Source organism: Suncus etruscus, chromosome 3, assembly GCF_024139225.1.
Source record: "Suncus etruscus isolate mSunEtr1 chromosome 3, mSunEtr1.pri.cur, whole genome shotgun sequence".
NCBI classification, from domain to species: Eukaryota; Metazoa; Chordata; class Mammalia; order Eulipotyphla; family Soricidae; genus Suncus; species Suncus etruscus.
The window spans coordinates 66,641,925-66,665,266 of NC_064850.1; the positions used below are offsets into that span (position 1 = coordinate 66,641,925).

Below are 23,342 nucleotides of genomic sequence, written 5' to 3' on the forward strand. Positions count from 1 at the left end.
CTACTGGACTAATGGGTCCCCTTCTCTGGACATCGAGAGTGAATGGAAAGCCTGAGCTGCCTTCTGATGGATAGTTAGGGGCAGGGGGAAGAGAATCACTGTTCCCCAAGGATGGAAATTGGTCCACTCCCCTTATCTCTCTGCTCCTTCACAAATGTCCTCAGCATGGACTCACTGCTGCTTCTCAGGAAACTTCAGAGATCTTTTTGGGGGCTAGTTAACCTACAACCATTTGACCCAGGACATCCATTCTAACCTGCCCCACCTGACACACATGACTGCACCCCCAGGTGAATACGCTCCTTGGACCCCCAGGAGAGGGGGAGTGGCCGCACAAAGGTCCCCCCCTCTTGCCCAGCAGGAGGCTGAGGTGAGGGGGGCACAGCTGTCACAGCTGACGGTATCCCCTAAGCCCCCCCAGATCTGCAGCTGTCGCGGACACGGGGCAGGGCTGGGGGAGGATTTGAGCCACATGCCAGCCGTCTGTGAAACTGGAGCCAGGCACGCGGCCATGCTGACCCTAACTCCCTGGGGAGGCCCCACCCCCCACCCTCTCACCTTGGCAGACCCTTCCCGAAGCGCCGAGTAGCGCCGGTGCAGACTGGGGGGCCCATGGGAGGTGGTGCCCAGGGAGAAGCGCACTTCTGCTGCACTGCCCAGATGGGACCTGGAGGTGAGGGAGACAAGCCCTGAGCACTGAGAGCCCAGGTCACACCCACAGATCCTGAAAGGTGAGGGTGGAAGCAAGCAGGGCCAATGTGTGAAATACTACATGAAGGTGAGCCTGGGTCAGGTCCATGTCCCAGAGCAGGGACACCCCTTCTAGGGTAGCACAAGCTGGGCACTAGGGTGCCAGCAGAGACTGAGACACCGCTGGTGGCATCACTGCCCAGCAGAAGGTTCAAGAGTGGAGGCAAAAGAGGCATCTCTTGGAGAATGTCGAGGGAACCCTGGATTCTCCTAACTCTTATGGTCTTCATTTCTCAGTCTCCTTCCTGGTGACTTTCCCTGGATCTCTCCCTAACCAGCCTACGTGTGTGACTGTAAAGAATCCCCATATACTACTATACAGCTCTAGGAAGCTGTAAAGTTTGACACCAGCAGAAAAAAGGGCTTTAAAGACTACACTGGCTGGCCCGAGAGTACACTCTAACATGGAGACTTTATTCCCAGGAATGATCCCCAGGAACATGGGAACTGATGCCCCCAGGACACGTCTTACTGTGCCTGCCATGCTGGAACCCTTGAGAAGTCCTGAACAAAGGGACAGAGGGAGCCCAACACAGGCTGCCACTAGAGGACATTTTCCTCCCCACTCCCACATGGGTGTTGGTGCTACTAGAGTCAAAGAGAAGTGCTGGGTGGGCCAACTCAGTGACTGAGGTGTGTTCTCTTCTGAGTAACCTGTAGGAAAAGGCACAGAGAGGGCACCTGCATTGCTGTCTACCTCTGCTTCTGCTTCTCTCCACTCTCCTTTCTGTAGGACTATTCTTGACTAACTTGAAAAAGGGATTTAGGTTTCTGCCACCCAGACAACCATACACTTACTTCTTCATCCTTCCCAGAAGCTGCCCCCTATTTCCCTGTCAGAGGAAGTGTATGAGTAAAGGCAGCTTCTCAATTTCTGCTGCGGAGACTCCGGTTTAGAGAAAACTGCCCAGTGCCATGAACCTTCAGTGGCTTCTCTGCTCTACCTTCTATACTTTTTCTCAGAAATCTAAGGGTAGGCTTGAGGTCTCAGTGCAGTTCTAACTGCTCCTCCATAAAAAAAAAAAAAAAAGCAAAGAAAATTCACAAGTGCCCTATAAAAGGTGGACTGAATTCAAGCAGTAGGTTCGGAGACCCACCCCTCATGGCTTCAAAGGCCCTCACAAAAAGGGATGCCACAAGCTTCTAAGACATGGCGTCTCCATTCCTCATAGACAGGCAGGGTGTGAGGCCTCATTTGGCCTCAGTGACTGCCACCTCAGCCACTGCCAACCCCCTGCACCTCTCAGATGGCAGACCTCCCGAGCCCGGAAGAAGGAAGCCAGCATTGCTGAGCCTGCTGTGTGGGAGGGAGTCGCAAGGTCAAGGAGGAGGGCAGCATGGCGGCTGGCCACTGGCACTGTGCCAGGACCATCTCCACCCACATGCATGTCAGCCTCGCTCCAGAACAGCTGCTTCCCCTGGAGCAGCTCTGGGCCAGCCTGGACCAAGTTTTCCTGGTGCCCCACCCTGCAAAGAAAAGCCTGCCTGGGGTTTTTGGGTGGTATCTCCTCCCTCAGGGTCCATCCAGGACCCTGTCCCAGCACACCAAGGCCCCCAGTACCTGGAGTGAGGGCCATCCACAAACGGCCCCCCTCGACCCTTCAGCTGGTCCACCTCTTGGCGCAGTTTTTCAATCTCTTCAGACAGGCGGCCCTGTGCCAGGCAGACCCGGGAGGGCAGTGAGGGGAGAGAGGGACACAGGATAGCAGTATTGGGGGGGAAGCAGAACACAGTCCTGCCAAGAGTGAAGCTCAGCCCAGAAGAAGGTGTCCATGCACAGTGGGGTAGAGCCGGGAGAGGGGCTGTGGGGATGGACCCTAGAACTGGCCTGCTAAGCCTCCATCACCACCCTTGTGGTGGCCAACAAGACAGGCAGCAGAGAGACCCTGGAGCATGCACACAGACTGGGGCAGACACTCCCAGAGCCAGAACTCTGGTCTCCAGGCTGGGGTCCCCAGTTCTGTCAAGAACCAGCCCCGAGCCTCTCTTTCCCCATAAATGTGGCTGCTCGTGCTTCTCTGGGGTGGGCTGCAGTGGGCATCATCCAGCAGTGCAGGAGGACTACCAGGGTTGGTTCATGTCTGTTGCCACCACGCCTGGGAAGGGTACCTTGTGATGGTGCTGCTCCTCGATCTGCCGCTGGGAGCTCTCCAGCTCCTGGATCAAGGTGTTCTGAGGGAGAAGGCCAGTGAGCCAGGGACCCTCAGGCAGACCCTCCCCTGCCCCAGTCCCTCCTGATTTTCCTCCCCCTCATGGCCACCTCTCCAACCTGACCAATCCTGGCCCACTGGCACAAACCCCATCTGCACAAGCTTAGGCCCAAAGGCCCGAGGCAGTGAAGGTTCCACCCACAGAGCCCCGCCCACTAAGGTCCCATCCAGAAATGACCCGTCCACAGCCTGGACCCCCACCTAGCCCCGCCCATGAAGGCCCTCAGCGAACCCACCACCCACCTTCTCCTCCAAGGCCGCCATGCGTTCCTTAAGGTGGAGCTGCAGGCGCTCATTGGACTCGCTCAGCAGCCGGTCCACAGTGTCTGACAGCCGCTTATTGTGGTCCTCGTTCATCTTCTCCCGCTGGCGCACCTACACGGAAGCCCAGTTCGCACCAGACCCCACTCACCACCCCTCCTCTCCTACTGGAAGCCCCTTTCTCCACCCTGGCATACAGTTCTCCCACCTCTGGTCTAGGACTCTGTCTGGGCCCTCCCTGGCTCCCCCACATCCTCACTCACAGACTATACAATACCCCACCCCACCCCAGCACCCTCCTTATTGCCTCACCCTGGCCAGCTCCTGGTTCTTTTCTTCCAGCTGCCCCTCCAACTGCCTCAGGTGCTCCTCGATGTTGCCGTGCCGCTCCTCAGCCTGGGCCAGGAAGAGTCAGCATGGCTGGGCATCCAACACATCTCACAAGCCACCCAACTGTTGCCAGGGAGGCTCTGGGCACCATGCTCAGGAACCATGCTCCCCTCGCCTTCTCATTCTGCAGCACAGTTGCTTCCTTATCCCCTCCATCCCAAGCGCCCCCACACTGGCTAGGTCTCCCCTCTCTCCCTTCCTCATGCTTATAGCCTGCCTGGAGTTAGAAGCACCTGGAAATTCTCCATCAGGCAGCATGATTACCATAGGAGTCCTCACTACCTCTGACAGCCAGACAGTCCTGCATTCTTAAGCAAAGCTGAAACCAGCTACCAAGAGCAAACTTTGCTTCCCTGCTCCCAGCCAGACAAATCCTTGAACCCTCTGTGCCTGGGTTTCCACCACTGTAAAACATGTACAAAGCTGAACCTTCTACTCGTCCTCAGTGAAGACCACAAGAACTCATTCATGACAAAGGCAGAACCCATGAGCACTCATCAATGCCCACTTGATCTTCCCCTGTCCCGTGAAACAGTCTGCGAGACTGGGCTGCAGGTCCTTCCATCACCAGAGATCGAGACCCCATTCTTTCAGCAGGACTTTCTAGAAGGATTACATCATTGAGGGTAGGAATCCATCACAGCTCCCATGTGACTCGCTCTTCATAATTCCATCAGTCTACTCAGCCCTGTCTGACCGAGAGACAGAGAGCTAAGATGACAACTCCAGCGTCCACTACTCCGTAAGGCCAGCCATTCACTCTACACAGTCCTGGCCACCAAGCCCAGAATGCTCACAGAGATAATCACATCAAAGGCCTTCCAGGGAAGAAGGGCTTGCCTAGGTCACATAGCAGTTGGAGGAAGAAGCAGATTGGCCTTGGGTCTACAGAGATTTTACTCCAGAGCCCAACTGCCTCCCTGCTACTCTCCATTTTCCAGAGTTCTGGAAGAACACTCCCAACTCCTTCCCCTGGGTGCAGGGAGCTAAGACAAGCTCCTCACAGGCCTCACAGGCCACTGCCTTCTGCAAACACTGCTACATCCTTTTGGTAGACCCTCTATGTTGGAGGGGTTTCCTAGATCTTTCCAGAACCTACTGTTGTCAAGTCTCTTAGAAACAACTACTCCAGGGCCGGAGCGGTGGCACAAGCTGTAAGGCGACTACCTTGCCAGTGCTAGCCTAGGACAGACCACAGTTCGATCCCTCAGCATCCCATATGGTCCCCCAAGCCAAGAGCAATTTCTGAGCACATAGCCAGGAGTAACCCCTGAGCGTCACCGGGTGTGGCCAAAAAAAAAAGAAAAGAAAAGAAACAACTACTCCAGACTGCTCCCCTTCCACAGGGTGCAATACCGCTGCCTCTTACTAGCCTAATAATTCAGTCTTCAAGTATCCCAGACTGTTCCTCTTGGATGGTGGTGTCTTTTTGGAAAAGCCACTTCAGTGGCACCACAATCCCTTCTCAGTTCACAGACAAAGCTTCCATCTCCTCTCCGGCCCCACTTTTCCAGAAAGAATTACCTCAATTTTCTGCTCCGGACTCTGACAAAAGGACACACTAATGATCACCAAGTACTTTGTACCAACAACACCTCTGCTTCTCAAAGCCCATCTATGTCCTTTCTTTAAAGAAATGTCACCTCCTGGGGCTGGAGAGATAGCATGGAGGTAAGGTGTTTTCCTTTCATGCAGAAGGTCATTGTTTCGAATCCCAGCATCCCATATGATCCCCCGCGCCTGCCAGGAGTGATTTCTGAGCATGGAGCCAGGAGTAACCCCTGAGTGCTGCCGGGTGTGACCCAAAAACCAAAAACCAAAAAAAAGAAAAAAAAAGAAATGTCACCTCCTATGAGTGGGGACTGCCTTACAGATGATAGACACACACATAGTGCCTCCCTTGGTTCAAGAAATGTCCATGAGCTAGGGGTGCTGGGGAAGATATAAGCCCCTTACCTTGGTAAGGGCTGCAATTCTCTGTGCCAACTCGGCCTCCACCTCAGGCAGCGTCTCCGCCTTGCGCATCGTCTGCTGCAGCTTCTGCTCTGCCACCTCCAGCAGCTCCTGGAGGTGCCGAGCCTTCTCCTCACACTGTTGATGGAGGGGAGGCAGGAGGGAGCCCTAAAGTTTCCCCCTGCCCCACACCCCACCCATACCCAGCCTCAGCAGATCACAGAGGAAGCCCAGTGGTGCAAGGAGCAGCTATTAGCTCCTGATTGCTTTCTGCTCCCAAGGAGACCTCCAAAGCTAGCAGAAGGAACAAAGGGCAACAACTGGCATGATTCCAAGGACCCCCCCATATCCCCTAAGAGAGCTACCTGGCGGTGCAGGGACTCTTTATTGGCCAGCTCATTCTCCAGCTTGTCGTTGAGGTCATGGATGGACGTGGCCTCCCGCTGAGCAGCCAGGTAACGCTTCTCCAGTGTGGTGATTCTCTCCTCCATGTCCTCCTTCTGGGCCAGAGCCTGGTGGCAAAGGGGGATCAGACATCAGCTTCTCCTGTCTGCACCCACCTCCCATACCCATTGGACATATCTTCTCCCTATATTCTGAACCCACCAACATACACACAAACACACACACACACACACACACACACACACACACACACACACACACACACCCCTCACCTCACGAAGGTCCCGCTGATGTTTGCTGCTCAGTTCCTCCGACTTGATGAGGTCCCGGCGAGCTGTGCCCAGGTCCTCCTCAAGCTCCGCCACAGCCGCTGTCAGAGTGACCAGCCGATCCCGTGTCTGGCTCAACTCAAAGTTCTGCTTCTCCAGCAGCTCCTGCAGCTCCTCTACGCGGCCTGCGTCCTCCTCCAGGACAGCAAGCACCAGTCAGCCTCAGCCCAGGACAGCCCACATTGCTGTCAGGTCATCCCCCTGGGGAGGACAGGGACAGCTCCCGAGAGCAGATCATATGCTTCCCAAGGCCCTGCATGAGCTCACTGCACTTAGTGACCGGGCGCCTGCTGTTCTGTCCTTTGCTTGGACAACTAGGGTTTCTGCTAATACTGCCACATGAGAGTAGGGGTATAGGCCAGCAAAGCCTCAGGGGAGGAGGGTTCTTATCTGAAACTGCCACACCAAAAAATGGCACCTAGTCCAACCAGGGGACAAGCATAGAGGCCTAGTGCTGGGTAAGGCATAAAAGCAAAAGAGCAAAGTTGGGAGCCATAAAGAAAGTACAAAAGGGAGGGTGCATGCCTTGTACACCATGCAGCCAACCAGGGTTCAATTCCCGGCATTCCATATGGTCCCCTGAGCACCATCACAAGGAGTAAAAATGCCAGGAGTAAACCCTGAGCATTATCAAGTGTGGCACCAAAAAAAAAAAAAAAAAAGACAAAAATTTAAAAATAAAAAGAGAAGAGAAGGAAGGAAGGAAGGAAGGAAGGAAGGAAGGAAGGAAGGAAGGAAGGAAGGAAGGAAGGAAGGAAGGAAGGAAGGAAGGAAGGAAGGAAGGAAGGAAGGAAGGAAGGAAGGAAGGAAAGAAGGAAGGAAGGAAGGAAGGAAGGAAGGAAGGAAGGAAGGAAGGAAGGAAGGAAGGAAGGAAGGAAGGAAGGGAATTAGTTGTCTTTGGTTTGAGTTTTTTTGGCACAGGGGGTAGAAGAAGAAGAAAAGAGTGGAGACTAGTAGAGAAAGCCCCTTCATTCAAGCAGTTGCTTTCCAGACAGCCCCACCACCACCACCACCAGGGGAGCCGTGACCCACCCAGCAGTTCTGGGTGACCCACCTTCCACAGGCGTTTTGGGCCCAGCTCCATGGTCCCCTCCTCTTCTGACACTCCATCCCGAAGGCCTGTCCCCTGCTGCAGCGCAGACACCTGAAGGGCACAGGGTGGCCAGTGAGCCAAGAGGAGAAACATGGCCCATGGTACTCCAGCTTCTCCTGAGACCCCACTGCCCATGAGGTGCCCTGGCCCTGCCCACCAGTGGACATGCAACATGGAGGCTCCAAACATGGCTCACCTGCCGGTGTGCCCCTGCCAGCTCTTCTTCCAAGGTGCCAACTCGCTCCAGGGCTGCCCTGAGCCTCTCTCGCACCTGACATGGGCAGATGGGGAAGACACAGGAGTCCTCTGGCTGGAGGAGCCTGTCCCCACTGTGGAGCCCCAAGAAAACCCCCAGGAGATGTGGGACCCAGGAGGGGTGAAGGCAGACCATGGGAAGCTAGAAACCAGGATCCCCTAAACCCCAGACTTAGACCCAGGTAGGACTGGGAGGAGAGGGGCAGGTGTGCACCTTCTCATCCAGGGCCTTGTGGTGCTCGAACAATGACTTGAGGGCCTTCAGCACCTCCACCTCACTGGAGACCCCAGAAGGGGACTGGGCCTGACGCTTCACCACAGTCATCCGCAGTGACCGCTCGTGGCGGGATACCAGGCATTCCAAATGTTCCAGAAGTAACTAAGGGGAGCAGGTTGGGGGAGGAAGGAGAGGCTGTGAGTGTATGCCCAGGGCTGTGAGGAGTCACAGCACCTGGCCAGGCACCAGGTGAAGGGATTGGAACCCTCCAATATGGGAATAGGAGACAGTGAGGATGGGCCACTGGCTTGGGCCTGAGCAGGACTGGCTGCTGCACACAACATTCCCACTTACCCTGGTGTTATTCCGCTCCGCCTTCAGCTCCGATATCTCTTCCTCCCGCTCTAGAAGCTGCTCCCGACACATGCTCAGCTCCCGGGTTAAGGTGGTGAATTCCTGAAAACCCCCAATACCCCTGAGTGCTTTGGGTGTGGCCCCTAAACAGTGTCCTGTACACCCCCAGATATACAGCCATTTTCTGTCCCCCATCTTCTCTCCCCACACCACCCCAGGAGAGGTTCAACCACACACAGTATAATGAAGCCTGGGCCTCCCCATATGATAAGGAGAAGGTGTGTATACCACCCTCCATTCCACATAGTGGTCACCCCACAGATTCATAGAGTTTTCCGCAGAAAGGCTGGCCCTGCTCTGGCATAGGAAGGAAGGGGCCCTCCCACTCTTCTGTCAGATGCAGGTGTCCCTGAACTATTACGGGCACATGCTCAGCTCTAACCCCAAGCACCCAGGTATGGCTACACTCCAGCACCAGCTGCCAGACACATGGCCTGTCTTTACCAGGTCCACAACTATGCACACACCCACACATGACTACACATAACCACAACTAGACACACACACCCATTCACATGTCCACACACTCACATTTGCCCACACTATACATACATATTTACAGTAACTATACCCATACTTTCCCATACACATCCTTACACATATACTCACACATGCCCACAACTATCCATACATACCCATCTACACACATGCATTCATACACACCCATGTAATATATGCCCATGTATATAGTATTGCCCATGTACACACCTATACATACATGTAAGCTCATTTCATGTACATATCCATGTATACACATGCATGCAGACAGACCCACAACTAAACATACACACATAGACACACCCAGACACATATACAACTGTATACACAGACCAATATACATACACACAGACCACATACCTACATAATATATGCATATTCATGCACAATAATACATGCACATAGACACCAGACACACATGCACCTAGAGACACATACATATGCCCACATACTTCCATCTGTTGCATATGAAAATATTTCCATAAGATTATTCTTTGCCTGTTGTCCCACCTTGACCTTCCAGGTGGGGGCGCTGTTGAGAGCCGAATAAATAGTTTGGGAGTGAAGTGTTGGGGGTCTTTTGCCAGTTGGCAGGCTGGCTCAAGGTGTGTTTTGGAGCTAGCAGCAGGCTGACAAAGGACTCTCTTCGCCAACCTTTTACCCCTTAATCCCCGTCTGTGTGGATTATTTGCTGTGGATAAATATTACCAAGCTCTCCCCCCAAAAGGGGACAAGGGGATGGGAATCAATTTCTCATTCTGGGAGCTCTTTGCAGATACTCAGACAATCAACAAAGGAGTAGACGGGACCCAACAAATGGGGCAACACCATCCATCCATATACCCACACATATCCATGCTATACACATATCATACCCACACGCACTTACCAACACAGACAAGTCTCACAAACCCACAAACTACACACTTGTGCCAAGACAGAACTGATATTGCCACACCCAGTCCAAACCGTGGCACCGAGAATCAATGGTCTCTGCTCCCTGCACTCCCAGCATACCCTAAAGTGCTGTGTGGGCTCCTTGACCCAGGATGCAGGCATCACGCTGTAACATTTTTGGGGAGGTAGGGGTTTGGGCCATACCCAGTGGTGTTCAGGGGTTACTCCTGGCTCTGCACTCAGGAGTCCCTCCTAGTGCACTCAGGGGGCCATATGGGATGCCAGGGATCAAACCTCGGTCAGCCACATGCAAAGCAAGTGCCCCACCCACTGTCTTATCACTCCAGTCCCACATTCTGTAACTCTTGTCCACTACCACCCAGAGGGAGAGGACAAGGGCACACCAGGCAGATCTTTATCACTGCCCCCCACTATTCCTCACTCATTCATTTGGGTTCTGGACCTTTCAAGAGCTCCTCAGACCTAGGGTCAGCCTCACATTTGTCCAGGGCCTGTTGCACAGTGGAGCGGCCCAAGCCCACTACTCAACCCTGCTCTTCTCAAAGATCCTGTGCTTATACCCCCAATTCTGCCTGCACCCCTGCTGAGGCCCCTGGTTCTTCCCGATGATGGGGAAAGGGTCCTGCTAATCCCAAACTGAGTGGTCCTACGGACTACCTGCTCCCATCCGCTCCCCACATTCCCGCCTCTCTGCAGCCCTTCTCTGGTTCTGGTTTCACAACGTGTAACTAGGGAGCATAGTACCCTCATCCTAGATGTGACTTAGTGAGCTGAGTCTTGGAAAGTACCTAGAAAACACAACATAAACAGGGAGGCCACGGCTGGCTGGCTGTGAGCTGTAGACTGAGGGTCATAAGCCAAGTGTGGAGATGTGTGGCCTCTGGGTTCAATGCTATAGCACAGGCAGACAGAGGGTTTCTCCCTCTTGCACTAACTCACACACCTCCTCCAACTACAGCGCACAGGCGCAAGCAGCATTTGGGCTCTTCCAGTCTAGGGTGCCACCTGCTGGCTGCATGGCTTACTGCAGTCGGCCACAGTTTGGCCTTTTCCCCCCAAGTCCTTCATTATTTAGCCTTTGTGCAAGAGAAAGAAGGGTTTTGCTTGAAGAGATGGAGAGTGGGGGTGGGGGGTGAGGTTCTCACCTGGGGCAGGGCTGAGTTGAGGTGGCGTTGGAGCTGGTCACGCTCGTGCAGGGCCTCCTGCAGCCGGCTCTGGGTGGCCACCAGGGTCTCCTGGCTCTCACGCAGGGATTCCAGCAGCTTCTCCCGCTCGTCCAGCATATTCACCATCAGCTGCTCAAAGTTGGCATCAGCCTCGGCACCATGTGGGGGCCCCATGGGGTCCCCCTCATTGATTGTGGGCATCACCTCACACATGGTGGGGGACAGGTGGGGTGGGTAAACAGGGCTGGCACCTCCCAGGGGTGACCCCAAACACGGGTCTCAGAGCAGGCAGTGCCGGGAGAGGTAAGCAGGAAACTCTCCCATGGCCTCAGTGGCTCTTGCTCTGAGAAGGGCCTGGCGCCCAGAACACATGTGAGCCACAGAGCCTGAGCGTTTGGCCTAACCGCACAGAGCCAGGGCTGGGAGCCCTGTGTCCCCAGGCAGGTGGGCAGTAGCACCGTGAAGCCATGCTGAGCGAGGAGCACAGGGATGGAAGAGACACCGGGGCCTAGCAGAGGCCCAGCTGGATCCAGTGACTCCGATTTCTGGAAGATGAAACTCTGATCTGAGGGAGAAGAGATGGCCGTAAGCACCCAAGGTGCAAGACAGTAGGACAGCAGGGTCCAGCAGTCTGTGGGCCCAGTCCCTCAGGGCCTGGCACCTTCCTGGCTCCCCTGGAAAACACATGCCCACGCTGGCCTCACCCCAGCCCCAGCTGTCAGAGGTGCAGCCGCCTGAGTGGTCCCCACCCACGTGATCACTGGCCAAATATAGAAATGATTCAGTCAGCGGCCGGGAGCCGCAGGCAGGCTGCTGAGAGCCTCCTGAGACCTGGGCTAGGAGGGCAGCTGAGGAGGACTAAAAGCGTGTGGTGGGCCAGGGACTCACAGGCTGGACTCAGGGTCAGCATCTGTCCGAGTGGAAGCACCAGGGCGGACAGAGTCCTCTCCACTCCTGTTTTCATCCAGAGAGGAGGCTCAAGCTCACCCCTGATCCCAAAATCTTGCCCTCAAAACTGTAAGCACCTCTGCTGGGGAGTCCAGGCTGAGGGTGCACATGGCCCAAGGTTCTCCCCAAGACACCATGCTGTGGAAGCCCTACTCACAACTGGGCCTGTTCTCCTACTGGGTCAGTTCGCCCAGTACACGCCAACCTAGAGCCTGGACACCCAGTGCTCTTCCTGTGAGGTCCTGCCCTCCATCAGACCTCGAAGGAGTTCAGCCCACAGCTGGGATGAGAGGCACCTGCACCTCGCTGGACACGCAGGGGTCCATGTGCCTGCCTGCCTGTCCGGCCACTTAGCCAGTTCCACCACTGCCTCCTCCTGTCCTCCCTGCAGTCCTCCTCTCTCCTATCTGTAATCCTCCTTCCTTCTTCCTTCTCTCTTCCCTTCCATCCTCCTCCCCCTCTCTTTTCCTCCTCCCGGCAGGCCTTCTTCCTCCTTCCTTTCATCTCCCACCTTTTATCTATCCCCTTCCCCCTCCCTCCCTCCCTCCCTTCCTTTCTTCTTCCCTACTACTTCCTTTCTTTGAAATGGAAGCCTTATGCCCAATCCCAGGAAATTGAGGGGACGTGGGTCTGGAAGGAGGAAATAATAAGATACACATGATTAAGGAGATAAAAAACAAGTTCAGAAACTTCTACACACTAGCCTTCCACTCTTAGTACTTATACCAGCAAGCGGATAGCTCAGTAGTGGAAAACTGAAACCACAAGCATCTTCTCCCTGAGGCATTGGGAAGTGAAAAACCACACCCTAAGGTGGAGAACAGGTAAAGGACCAATCCAAAAGATGTTTCAATCCAAAGGTGCTTCCATCCAATAAGTGATAAGCACCACAGCTCATGACATGAAGCTCATCACATAGAGTGATGAGTGCAGTTGGAGAGATGACTACACTGAAAACTATCATAACAATGTGAATGAATGAGGGAAGTAGAAAGCCTGTCTCGAGTACAGGTGTAGGGGGGTGGGGAGGAGGGTGATCTGGGAAATTGGTGGTGGGAATGTTGCACTGGTGAAGGGGGGTGTTCTTTACATGACTGTAATCATACAACTATAATCATGTTTGTAATCACGGTGTTTAAATAAAGATAATTATATTAAAAAAGTGATAAGCACCAGCAAAAAAGAATTATCCTGGGGATGCAGTGGTGGCGCAAGGGGTAAATCATCTGCCTTGCCCACACTAGCCTAGATGGACTGCAGTTCAATCCCCTGGCATCCTATATGGTCCCCCAAGCCAGGAGCAATTTCTGAGCGCATAGTCAGGAGTAATCCCTGAGCGTCATTGGGTGTGGCCCAAAAACCAAAAAAGAAAAAAAGGGAATAATCCTGAATAGAATGAAGACCAATTATTATTCCAACATATCTCCCTTCTCAACTTTATAGAAAATGCAGAAATATGAAGTTAAACAAAGTAATTCATAGCCCAAGGTTCTAAGAAAAAGAGGCAGATGCCTCTATTTAACAGATAAAAAGGGTGGCAGTTTTTTGCAAAGGCACAGCAAAAGTTGGGGAGAATAGAAAGAAAAAATACCTAAAAACAGGTAAAAATACCTAAAAAAAAAAAAAAAACTGTGCAATTACTCCACCTTCCAGTCCCTGTTCAGGTACCAGTTGTAAAATAAATCCCCATGGTTTGTGAGATCACCCCACATGCCGTTTATCTATTCAGCTGCCACCCTTCCCCACAGTGCAGAAAAAGGGGAGCAGAGGAGGTTAGGGAGTTTGGGATAGACTGATAGGGAACAAGCCTGTGAAGTCAGGCCACACCCACAACCATTCCCAGGACTAGGGCTCAGCCAGGGGCAGGAAGGCCCGGCATATGCATGTTAACCTGCACACACCAAGACACAGGACAGGATTGCTGGAGCTGGCCCTTGCTGAGCCCAGCAGAGAACTGCCATGGAGCACAGGCAGGGGTCCGAGAGGCTGTTAAGGCCCAGCTGAGTCAGGTCACCTGGCCCACTGCCAGCCCATGTGTGTCCCAGGCACCTCTGTTCACCCACAGCCCACCTAACAGCCCAGGGGTGGAAGTACTCCTCATTAAGGCTGCTACCAGCAAGGTCCTCCTCCCACCCTGCCCAGGCCCCTCCTGAGCCCACTGACAATCTGGTTCCTTCCTGTGCTTTCCCAGCTGCCAGTAAGTCCCATGTCATGACTAACATTGGCCTGATTTTCACCTGTAGACCCTGAAATATTTCAGGAGCCCACAGAGGCCCGTGGTTGAGAAACACTGCTCTACTTTGTGAGATTGAAAGCTCCACCTAAGAAGTTCAACACCCCTGTATACCCCTGCCCAAGGAGAAAGGCTGGGAAGGCTCCAGGCTAGGCTGAGTATTGAAGGTTCCAGGGCTGGTGGGTAGAGTCAGGCAGACCCAGGCAGCTACAGAGCTGGCACTCAGGAAGGCCACGGGGTAATCTTGAGCTGCCACCCCTCTGAGGACACAGCAGGGGTATCCCATGCTGATTCAGAGAGGCAACTGGCACACCCCAGGGTTGCAAGAAAGTAGGGATACCTTCCTGTCAGAGGGGAGCCTAGGAAGAAGGAGACTGAGGCAATGCCTGCTGAGACTGACTTTAGGGGGCAGAGAGATAAATAGGGGTCGAGGCACATGCTTAGCATGTGCTAATGATTTCAGTCCCTGACACCACATGGTCCCCTGAGCACCCTTGGGTGTGGCACCGGTGACCCCAAACCTCATAGAGGTGGCTGGGCACCTGGCAGCTCAGGGCTGAGCAGACTTGCATCTTCGAACCTAGCACAGACCAACCTAGATGGTGGAGTCTCACGAGTACCTGAGGGATCCCCGAAACAGCTGCCTTTAGGGACTTCACTCTTCCTAGCAGCAGGTAGCAGCCCTCCTCCTCCCTGTGGAACAGCATCACCACCGTGAGGTTGGAGATGGGCTCAAAAGTGGAGGCAAGGCAGAGAGAAGGTACAGACCTCTCCTCTTTCCCTCTTCTGCGTGCATGTCCACACACACACACACACACACACACACACACACACACACACACACATACATACATACATACACACATTCATTCACACATATACCCATATGCATATACTCACATGCAGTCAAATGCATACACACATTCACATGATGCTCACATATATTCACATCTATGCAAGTCCACATTAAGCACCTTCACTTACATGGGCACACATTATATCCACTCACACATTCACACATTCTCATACATACATTCACTCACACACGTAGACACTCCTATACCCACGCCTATACATTGTCACTTACACAAGGGTACACTCACATTCTCACACAAACTCAAACACACACACACATTCCCTCACTTGTACACTCGCATACATGCAGATAATTACACACACAGTGGCATCCTCACTCACATAGCAACTCACACACAGATAGGCGTACTCACAAGCAAACTCAGGTCCCCTCACACACCCAGAAGCTCACTTATTCACGTTCACTCAAAACCACACACATACTCCTGCACAAGCAGGGGAGCAAGGCCGGGCTGTACTCCTTGCCCCAGTATCTTCAAATAGCACAATGATCACCTCAGCCTAGCAGAACCTCCTTGACTCTCCGCACAATTTCTAAGTAACACTCACAAGTCCTGATTCAGAGGCGAAAGCTACCAACCCCCCAAAGTGAGCATTTTCAAGGGGTTGCCACGAGGAGTGAGGAGTGTGGGCTGGCTGTGAGGGAGCGGAAGAGGCTGGAGAGGTGTGGGGGGGGAGGAGGCCAAAGCCAGGCCCTTGTGCTTGGGAACATGGAAAGCAGCCCTCGGGTTCACCCCTGCATCACATGTATATGTGTGTGTGTTTGAGTGTATGTGAGTTTGCCTGTGGATGTGTGAGAATGTAAATGAGTGTACCCTTGTGTGAGTGCCAAGCAGGGCATAAGCATGGGTCGGCTCTGGCTTCCCACACCCTGTATGCAGACTCCCCACTGCATGGCCAGATGGTGCCCCCACCCCCAGAAGGTGCATGAGGGCAGGCTGCCACCTTCAGAGGGCTGCGCCAGGACCAGCTGTCCTCAAGCCTGAAGGGCAGGGCCTTTCCAGTATAGAGATCAGAAGGGAGGGTCCTGCCCCAGTAGGGAAGAGGGACTGCCTGAGTAGGTGAAGCACACATTGATCCTGGGGGAAAAGAATGAACATTGGGGTCGAAGAGATAGCACAGCGGTAAGGTGTTTGCCTTACATGGAGAAGGACGGTGGTTCGAATCCCGGCATCCCATATGGTCACCCGAGCCTGCCGGGGGCAATTTCTGAGTGTGGAGCCAGGAGTAACCCCTGAACGCTGCTGGGTGTGACCCAAAACCAAAACCAAAACAAAACAAAACAAAACAGAATGAGCATAAAGTCACAACAAGGACCTAGTCAGCATTGGCTTGTGCCAGGACTTTGTGGTCAGGCGACATACTGAACTTCCAGTATTTTCCTGATGTTTCTAGAAGATTTTGTTTGTTTGGTTTTTGATTTTTGGTTTGGGGGCCACACCTGGCAGTGCTTAGGGGTTACTCTGCACTCAGTAATTACTGCTGGTAGTGCACAGGGGACTAACTATATGAGATGCCAGGGGTGGAACCTGGGTTGGCCACATGTAAGGCAAATGCCCTACCAGATGTACTATTGCTCCGAGTCCTGTTACTAGACAATTTATTCACAATGCCAACACCTGGGAGCTGGCAGGCTGTCCTTCAGGAAGTGAGTGAGGAAATCTGTTCATCTACACTCACAATGATGGGTCCTTGCTCAGCTCGGAGCGAGAAAGATGGAGGATTCTAAAATGATAAGACTTAGTGAGAGAAGCCACACAAGGGCTTGGGATTCTCAACTACAAACATTCTGGAAAAGGTATGACTAGGGAGACAGCAAAACACCAATGCTAAATATTGGAGGGGCAGGAGAAGGATTAGAGCAGTGAAAATAATCTGTAAGGGCCAGAGAGACAGCTCAATAGGTAAAACATATTTCATGCAGAATACTAGGGTTTAATCCCCAGGCCTTCCTGGCTTCCTGAGCATGCCAGGGCCAAACTTAGCACAAAGCCACAACAGCTCCAGATCACAACCCAGTGTGTGTCCCCGAACCCCCAAAAAAGCCTATATCATAATGTCTGGAGATTGTTTTGTTTGTGGGCCACACTTGATGGTGCACACTAATTGCACTCAGGTATCACCCCTGGTCAGGCTAAGGGGGCCTTATAGAGTTCCAGGAGTCAAACCCGGTTGACTCCAGGCAAAGCAAGTGCCCTGCCCACCCTTTGTACTATTTCTCCAGCCCACTGTGGTATCATGACTGACCTCATCATATACCACTGTGCCAACCCAGAAAACAGACAACTCCAAAAATGAGCCCTCAGGTAATACAAACTTTGAGGGGCTGTGGGGCTTTCACGTGGGTTTTGCCACAATGGAAACTGATTCCTATGAGTGGGAGATGTGAAAGCAGGAGACCTTGAGCACGAGAAAACATACCTAATCCCCCTACCAGGGAGGTAACAGCTTCCCTGTGAGCCGAGGGGCTCCTAGGCAAGTCTACGCTGCCAATAGCAGGAAAGGACCGGTAGAAGAAGTTGAGGATTGGGATGCTGGCAGGGGCTTCTCAGCCTTGTCTAAGTGACCAGGGCCCAGGCGTCCTCACTTCTCCCCAGGTCACTTCCTGTCCATTGAAAGCAAAAGGTCTCTAGGCCCCATAACCTGCTCAACCCACCCGGGCCCACACTGAGATGGGAGCTTTTCCTGCAGTCTATATGCCACAGGCCCCGGAAATGCCCCTTGTGGTCCCCCAATGCCCATCTGCTGAGGTTCCCGGTAGAACCAAGTCCAACCAGCCCTTCCCCCCAGGGCCCACTTTGCCTTCCAAGAAGCTTCTCCCCCATTTCCCCCATTTCACCATACCAAAAAGGCTCCCCCTCAGGCACCCTCTCCCCCCAAGACTGGGGGTCATCTGGCCAGGGCCCCTCAGCTGCCTGCCCAGCTCCCTCCAGTATTCACCAAGCAAAGCCCCATCCCCTGTCCAAACCCATCTCAGTCTCCTCCTCTCTGAAGCCTTGTCTCCCCTCACCCAGAACATCAGCCTCAACAGGTGCTTTCTGGTGATTTGAGGAGCTTAGAGAGGAACTCCCAACCCCATCTCTCCAGGAACCCTGACTTGGAGTCCCAACACACAGGAGCCCAAGAGTGGGGACTTCGGAGAAGGAACATGGGCCAGAGGGAAAACAGCAAGGCCCAGGGACAGGTCCTGATCCTAATCCAGGAGGCAAGCCCCGACATGACATGTGTGAGGATGGGTGCAAACCACCCTATATGAGCTGGAGAACCATGCAGTGCAGAGCCCCGTGGATTCTGCCCACTTGCCCCACTCAAAGGACAGTGGGAAAGACCATGAAGTGGAGAAGCTCTCAACACCCTCCCAGAAGAAACACCTGAAGCTACTTACCTTCACAAGCACGGGGGCCCCAGGGCCCCACCAACAATAGCAGGGAGACTTGCTCTCTCAGGATTGCAGTGCCCACATCTAAAAAAGAAAAATCATCTGTGAGGGATCAACCATGTAGGGATCCCCTCTTGGCAGAGGGAGAGGACACTAGGGTGTGATTCCACAAGTCTGGGGTGCAAAGCAAGCACAGGGGAGTCCTGACAGGTGCCCCGGCTCTGTCCTGTGCCTGCATTTGCTAGTGCCAGCTGCTCTCCCAGACCTTCCTGGGCCATCTCTTCCCAGGGTGGGGCCTATCACTTGGGAGAGTTCAAAGCAAGTTTATAAGAGGGAGCACACACAGTCCTGTCCCCCACCATCACCCTGGAAGGAATGAAAACTAAGAGCAGGGTATGCGACTATGAGTCTGGGAGCAACCCCACTAGCTCCTTTCCTGAAACACCCCAGATCAGAGCCACCATAGCCTTTTCTACCTTCGGGCAGAGCTCAGAGATCTGGACCTGGAGAGAGTGGCTTTGGGAGTTGCTTGGGACAATGAGATGAAGCAAATACCAGAGACCCTAGATTTCCTTTTCTCTTTTCTTGTGGACCACACTTGGCAGTACTCTAGGCTTACTCCTAGTTCTACACTCAAGGACTCCTTATAGGGATTGGGAGACCATATGGGGTGTCAGAGATTGATCCCAGGTCAACCAGTGCAAGGCAAGTGTCCTCCCTACTGTACTATTGCTCTGACCCCAGATAGGTCAGTATTTGGGTTGTTGTTGTTTTATTTTTATTTGTTTTATTTTGCTTTCGTCCACACCAGAGATGCTCAGGAGTTTCTCCTAGCTCTGTACTAAAGAATTATTTCTGGGGGCAGGAGAGGATAGCACAGTGGTAGGGTGTTTGCCTTGCACGCAGCCAACCCAGGACGGGTCAAATCCCAGCATCCCATATGTTCCCCCAAGCCTGCCAGGAGCGATTTCTGAGTGCAGAGCCAGGAGTAACACTTGAGCACTGCCTGGTGTGACCCCCAAAAATTACTTCTGGCAGTATTCAGGGGGTCTATATGAGATGCCAGAAATCAAACCTATGTCAGCCATGTGCAAAGCAAACACTTTACTCACTGTACTATTGTTCTAGATCCTGACATCTCAGGAACTAGAGCTTACCCCCAGACAAGGACACCCTCACTGTCCTAGGAAATATTACGAAATAAATGGAAGCCTCAATCCCCTTTGCAATGCCACGAATCCATCTGAAGAAAATGGCCATGGAGTAGCATCAGCCATGCACTTAATTGAGGGCAATTCTACTTTGCAGGCTGAGCAAAGCAGCCAACAAAGGCCTCTAAATGCAAACCAGTTATTTCATCTGACACTTAACTACCCAATTACGATGCATGCACATAAGTGCTTTTAAATCACTGCATACTTTCTAGATTTATGTATTTAATATACAAAGCATGCCGCATCTGTACATTAATATCATTATTCAGCTATACTTTCCAGCCCATTTAGCCATGCTTTATAGAATATTTAATGATATTCCCTTTATTGACCCTAGGATCTAATCCCCACATGATATAAGTGGGTCCTGAGTCTGTGCCCCAGGTTAAAGATTTGTAGCTACGAGTAGGTCCAACTTCACAGAGCCCAGGAGCTCACAAGACAAACCCCAACCTGACAACTAACTTCTCCACTAAGTGCCTCTGAATCTAGCATGGAGTTGGGAATTGCTAATGGACATCAAGGACATGGATGGTCCCAGAGAGCTAGCACAGCGGTGTTTGCCTTGCAAGCAGGCGATCCAGGACCAAAGGTGGTTGGTTCGAATCCCAGTGTCCATATGGTCCCCCGTGCCTGCCCGGAGCTATTTCTGAGCATAGAGCCAGGAGTAACCCCTGAGCACCGCTGGGTGTGGCCCAAAAACAAAAACAAAAAAAAGGACATGGATGATCTGGTTTTTCACCTTAGGGTGCTGGAGCTGGAAAGACAGCACGATGGGTAGGGCACTTGCCTTGCATATATCTGACCTGAGTTAGATCCCTGGCATCATACATTTTCCCCCTCACTCCCATCCTGAGCTCACCAAAAGTGATCTCTGAGTACAGACCCAGGAGTAAGCTCTACCAGGTGTGCCCTTCCACCCCTGACCCCCCAAAAAACCAAGCCTTAGAGCTCTCAGTAAACCTGAGGGAACAACAACACCCAAATAGTTTTTGGAGGGCTAGAGTGACAATACAGTGTGTAAGACATCTGCCTTATACATGGCTGACCTGGGTTCAATTCCTGGCATCCCACACACTCTCCTGAGTCACCTGAAGTGATTCCTGAGCACAGAGCCAGGAATAAGCTCTGAGCACTGCTGGGTATGGCAACAAACAAACAAACAAACAACCACAAAAAAACCTAAATAGTTATTGAACAGAGTCAAGTGTGAGGCAACGTGCTTTGGCTGGTGGCTGGATCCCAGCCGACTAGCACGTGTGTCTGACCGATTGACTCAATGGCAGCACCTTCTCCAGCTTTCTCAGAATGGAGCCTCCGGAAGGTCAGAAGCTGTTCTGCACCACAGGGTTTTTCTTGGGAGGAGAGGGAACCCAAGACATGGGGGAAGCCAGATCTCCAGCACCACACCACTGCCCTCACCACTAAGCTGGGCAGCAATATGAGAAAACAGTGAAAGAGCAGGGCTGAGAATACCAGGAAGCTGAGAGTTGTAGTGGGGTGTGCGAGCCAGTGGGCCCAAGAAGAGTGGTCCTCATGTTCTCAGAAATACATCCACATGGCTCTGCACCAGCTTGTCAGCTCCCACTCCGTCCAGTAAAAGCTGAGGTGCCCTGAGAGCAGCCTGCCTTGGCAAAATGAGCACGGCCAGCCCCTCGGAGCACTTCTGAGGCCATCGGCCACACTGCCACCTTCCTGAGCTGGGGCTCCGTGCCCTGCAGACCTAATTATAGGTCAGTGAGCTAGCAGGCCAGAGTGGGGCCAGATGGCGGCTTCATGTGGCTGCCACACACACACACCTGTCCCTCTCGTGCACCCCCAACCCGCTTCAGTTCACCCAGTTCCCTACTGGGACTCAGACTAGACTCTGAGGCAACTTTCCTCCCTTGTCCTTGCTGTCCATTCCCATCCTTCCTCTCTCACACTGAGCAAACACACACACACACACACACACACACACACACTCAGAAAACACACCTTGTTTCTATAGCAACCCACTTGCCCACTGCTACAGTATATTAAAGGCTTGCTCCCTATATCCTACCACCCATGGACGCCCAGCTCCCAGCCCCGCAGGGTTTTCACCTCTGCCTCTTCTTCCACAATCTGACTTCGACTCCTCCTCCCTCCCCAGCCTTCGACAACTCTCTCGAACTCGGGTTCTCTTCACTCAGACAGCAGCCACGGGCCTGTCTACTCCATCTACCCTCCCCGCTGCCAGATCTCACACTCTGCTGTGCTGACATCAGACACGCGAGCAGCAGCACAGGCCCAGATGCCACCCAAGTCTCCCCTCCACACCCCCTTCCCCCACTCTCCGAGATCTTCCTGAGAGGGCAGCTCCCGCTGTGTGGGCGTCTGGCGCATTCCTATCCCCCAAGATACTGTGCCCATCGCAGGCTCTTGCTCTGGAGATCACAGGTACCTCCATAGAATTTGAGACAAATCTGAGACAATAACCTAGGAAAGTCATCCCAACTCCACCCCGGGGAACCTGTAGGGGTAGGGGGGCACGAAGCCTGCTCAGACAGCTCTGAAAGCTTGCAGACAACACTCGTTTAGCAAAATTGTGCAAAATTGGGGGTAAGAGGTGCAGGGAGCAAGGATGGAGGCATGGCTATTCTCTGGTCCCAAATCGGCTTCAGAAGACCAGCACCTGGATTGGTACTTGGTAGATGCTCTAAGCATTTGCTCGCTGTTCCCCAAAGTACCCCCCAGTGCAGGTCAGAGCCTTGTGTGAAGCCTTAGGATGCACCTGATCTCTGTAGGGGCCTTGAACCCGGCCCTCCTCAGAGGGGCCCTCCAGCAGGTCAGGGCTTCCCCCAACCACTTGCTTGCTGGCTGGAAGACAGCAGCAGCCCTGCCCCTCCTCCACAGATGGCCATGGCCAGCCAGCTCTGGGCAAAGGTGACATCACACCTAGTGGCACCTCGCCTTCCTCAGAGCTGCCCACCCACACCACTTCCCAGTGCTCCAAGCCAGTCTCCTCTCGTGGACCCTGCCAGTGGGGTCTCTGCGGGGAGACAGTGGCTCTCTCTTCTGGACCCTCCTGGCAGGGTGACCAACACTCCGCCCCCACTTCACCACCGCCCCCCCCCCCCCGCAGACCTCCATCGGCTGCTCCTCCACCCCCAAGGCCCGAGCACTGCAGAGATGGGGCGTTTGCACAGCCTGAGACTGGTGACAGCTGGAGGAGCCGTGAGAGTAAAAGGGGGGTTTGGGGAGCAGTCAGGGAGGGCGGGGAAGCAACCCTACCCCAGCAGGTCAGGTCGCCCCTACTGCTGCTGCTGCCAGGACCTCAGCCCTGCTGTGCCCAAAGGAGAGAGAGGATCTGGCCCAGGAGCTTGGAGGCGCTGCCTGGCTGTGCTGGAGGGGGCGATCGGGGCGCACTGTCAGACTTGCCAACTCAGCGCCCCTCCTCCGAGGCTGATGGAGCTGCGGGCAAACTCCACGCCCTCCCCACAAATCGGGCATCTCCCCCCTTTCCTTCCTCCCCTCCAAGGGCACCACCGGGCGCTGGGAAGACGACGAGGGGCAGCTAAGGAAGCTGTACCCCGACACCCGGGGGTGAAGGAGCTGGCTTTTCAAGGCGCTCCAGACCGAGCCCCCTCCCCAAACTGTGCGGGGACCAGGAGGTGGGGGCCGTGGCATCCTTCCCCCCATCCCAAGCTCACCTGCCTGCAGCCGCCGTCGCCGCTCAGCTCAGCTCAGCTCGGCTCGGCTGGGAGGCAGAGGGCCCTCCCCAACCAGAGGAGCCCTACCTACATGACCCGGGGGAGCCGCCGCCGGCGCCCGGGGAGCTGCAGCCGCCTCCGCCAGCGCCCGAGCGCCCC

The 23,342-nt window shown here is 53.7% G+C and overlaps 1 protein-coding gene across 3 annotated transcripts in view; it reads right to left on the reverse strand.

Moving 5' to 3' along the window:
* Positions 1-23,342, reverse strand: part of PPFIA4 (PTPRF interacting protein alpha 4) — a 47,256-nt gene extending 23,914 nt beyond the window's left edge. For 2 of the 3 annotated variants that reach the window (XR_007493846.1, XM_049770618.1), the window contains exons 1-14: positions 23,184-23,342; positions 10,839-11,424; positions 8,218-8,319; positions 7,861-8,025; positions 7,588-7,662; positions 7,353-7,442; positions 6,242-6,433; positions 5,930-6,076; positions 5,568-5,702; positions 3,534-3,617; positions 3,204-3,335; positions 2,860-2,922; positions 2,312-2,403; positions 559-667 (exon numbers count right to left, since the gene is read on the reverse strand). Coding sequence is in view for 1 of the 3 variants with exons in the window: in XM_049770618.1 (XP_049626575.1) it covers positions 559-667; positions 2,312-2,403; positions 2,860-2,922; positions 3,204-3,335; positions 3,534-3,617; positions 5,568-5,702; positions 5,930-6,076; positions 6,242-6,433; positions 7,353-7,442; positions 7,588-7,662; positions 7,861-8,025; positions 8,218-8,319; positions 10,839-11,072 (1,620 nt within the window). In the remaining 2 variants the exon portion in view is untranslated. The remainder of the gene's footprint in view (positions 1-558; positions 668-2,311; positions 2,404-2,859; positions 2,923-3,203; positions 3,336-3,533; positions 3,618-5,567; positions 5,703-5,929; positions 6,077-6,241; positions 6,434-7,352; positions 7,443-7,587; positions 7,663-7,860; positions 8,026-8,217; positions 8,320-10,838; positions 11,425-23,183) is intronic. The other variant, XR_007493847.1, reaches the window with a different exon arrangement.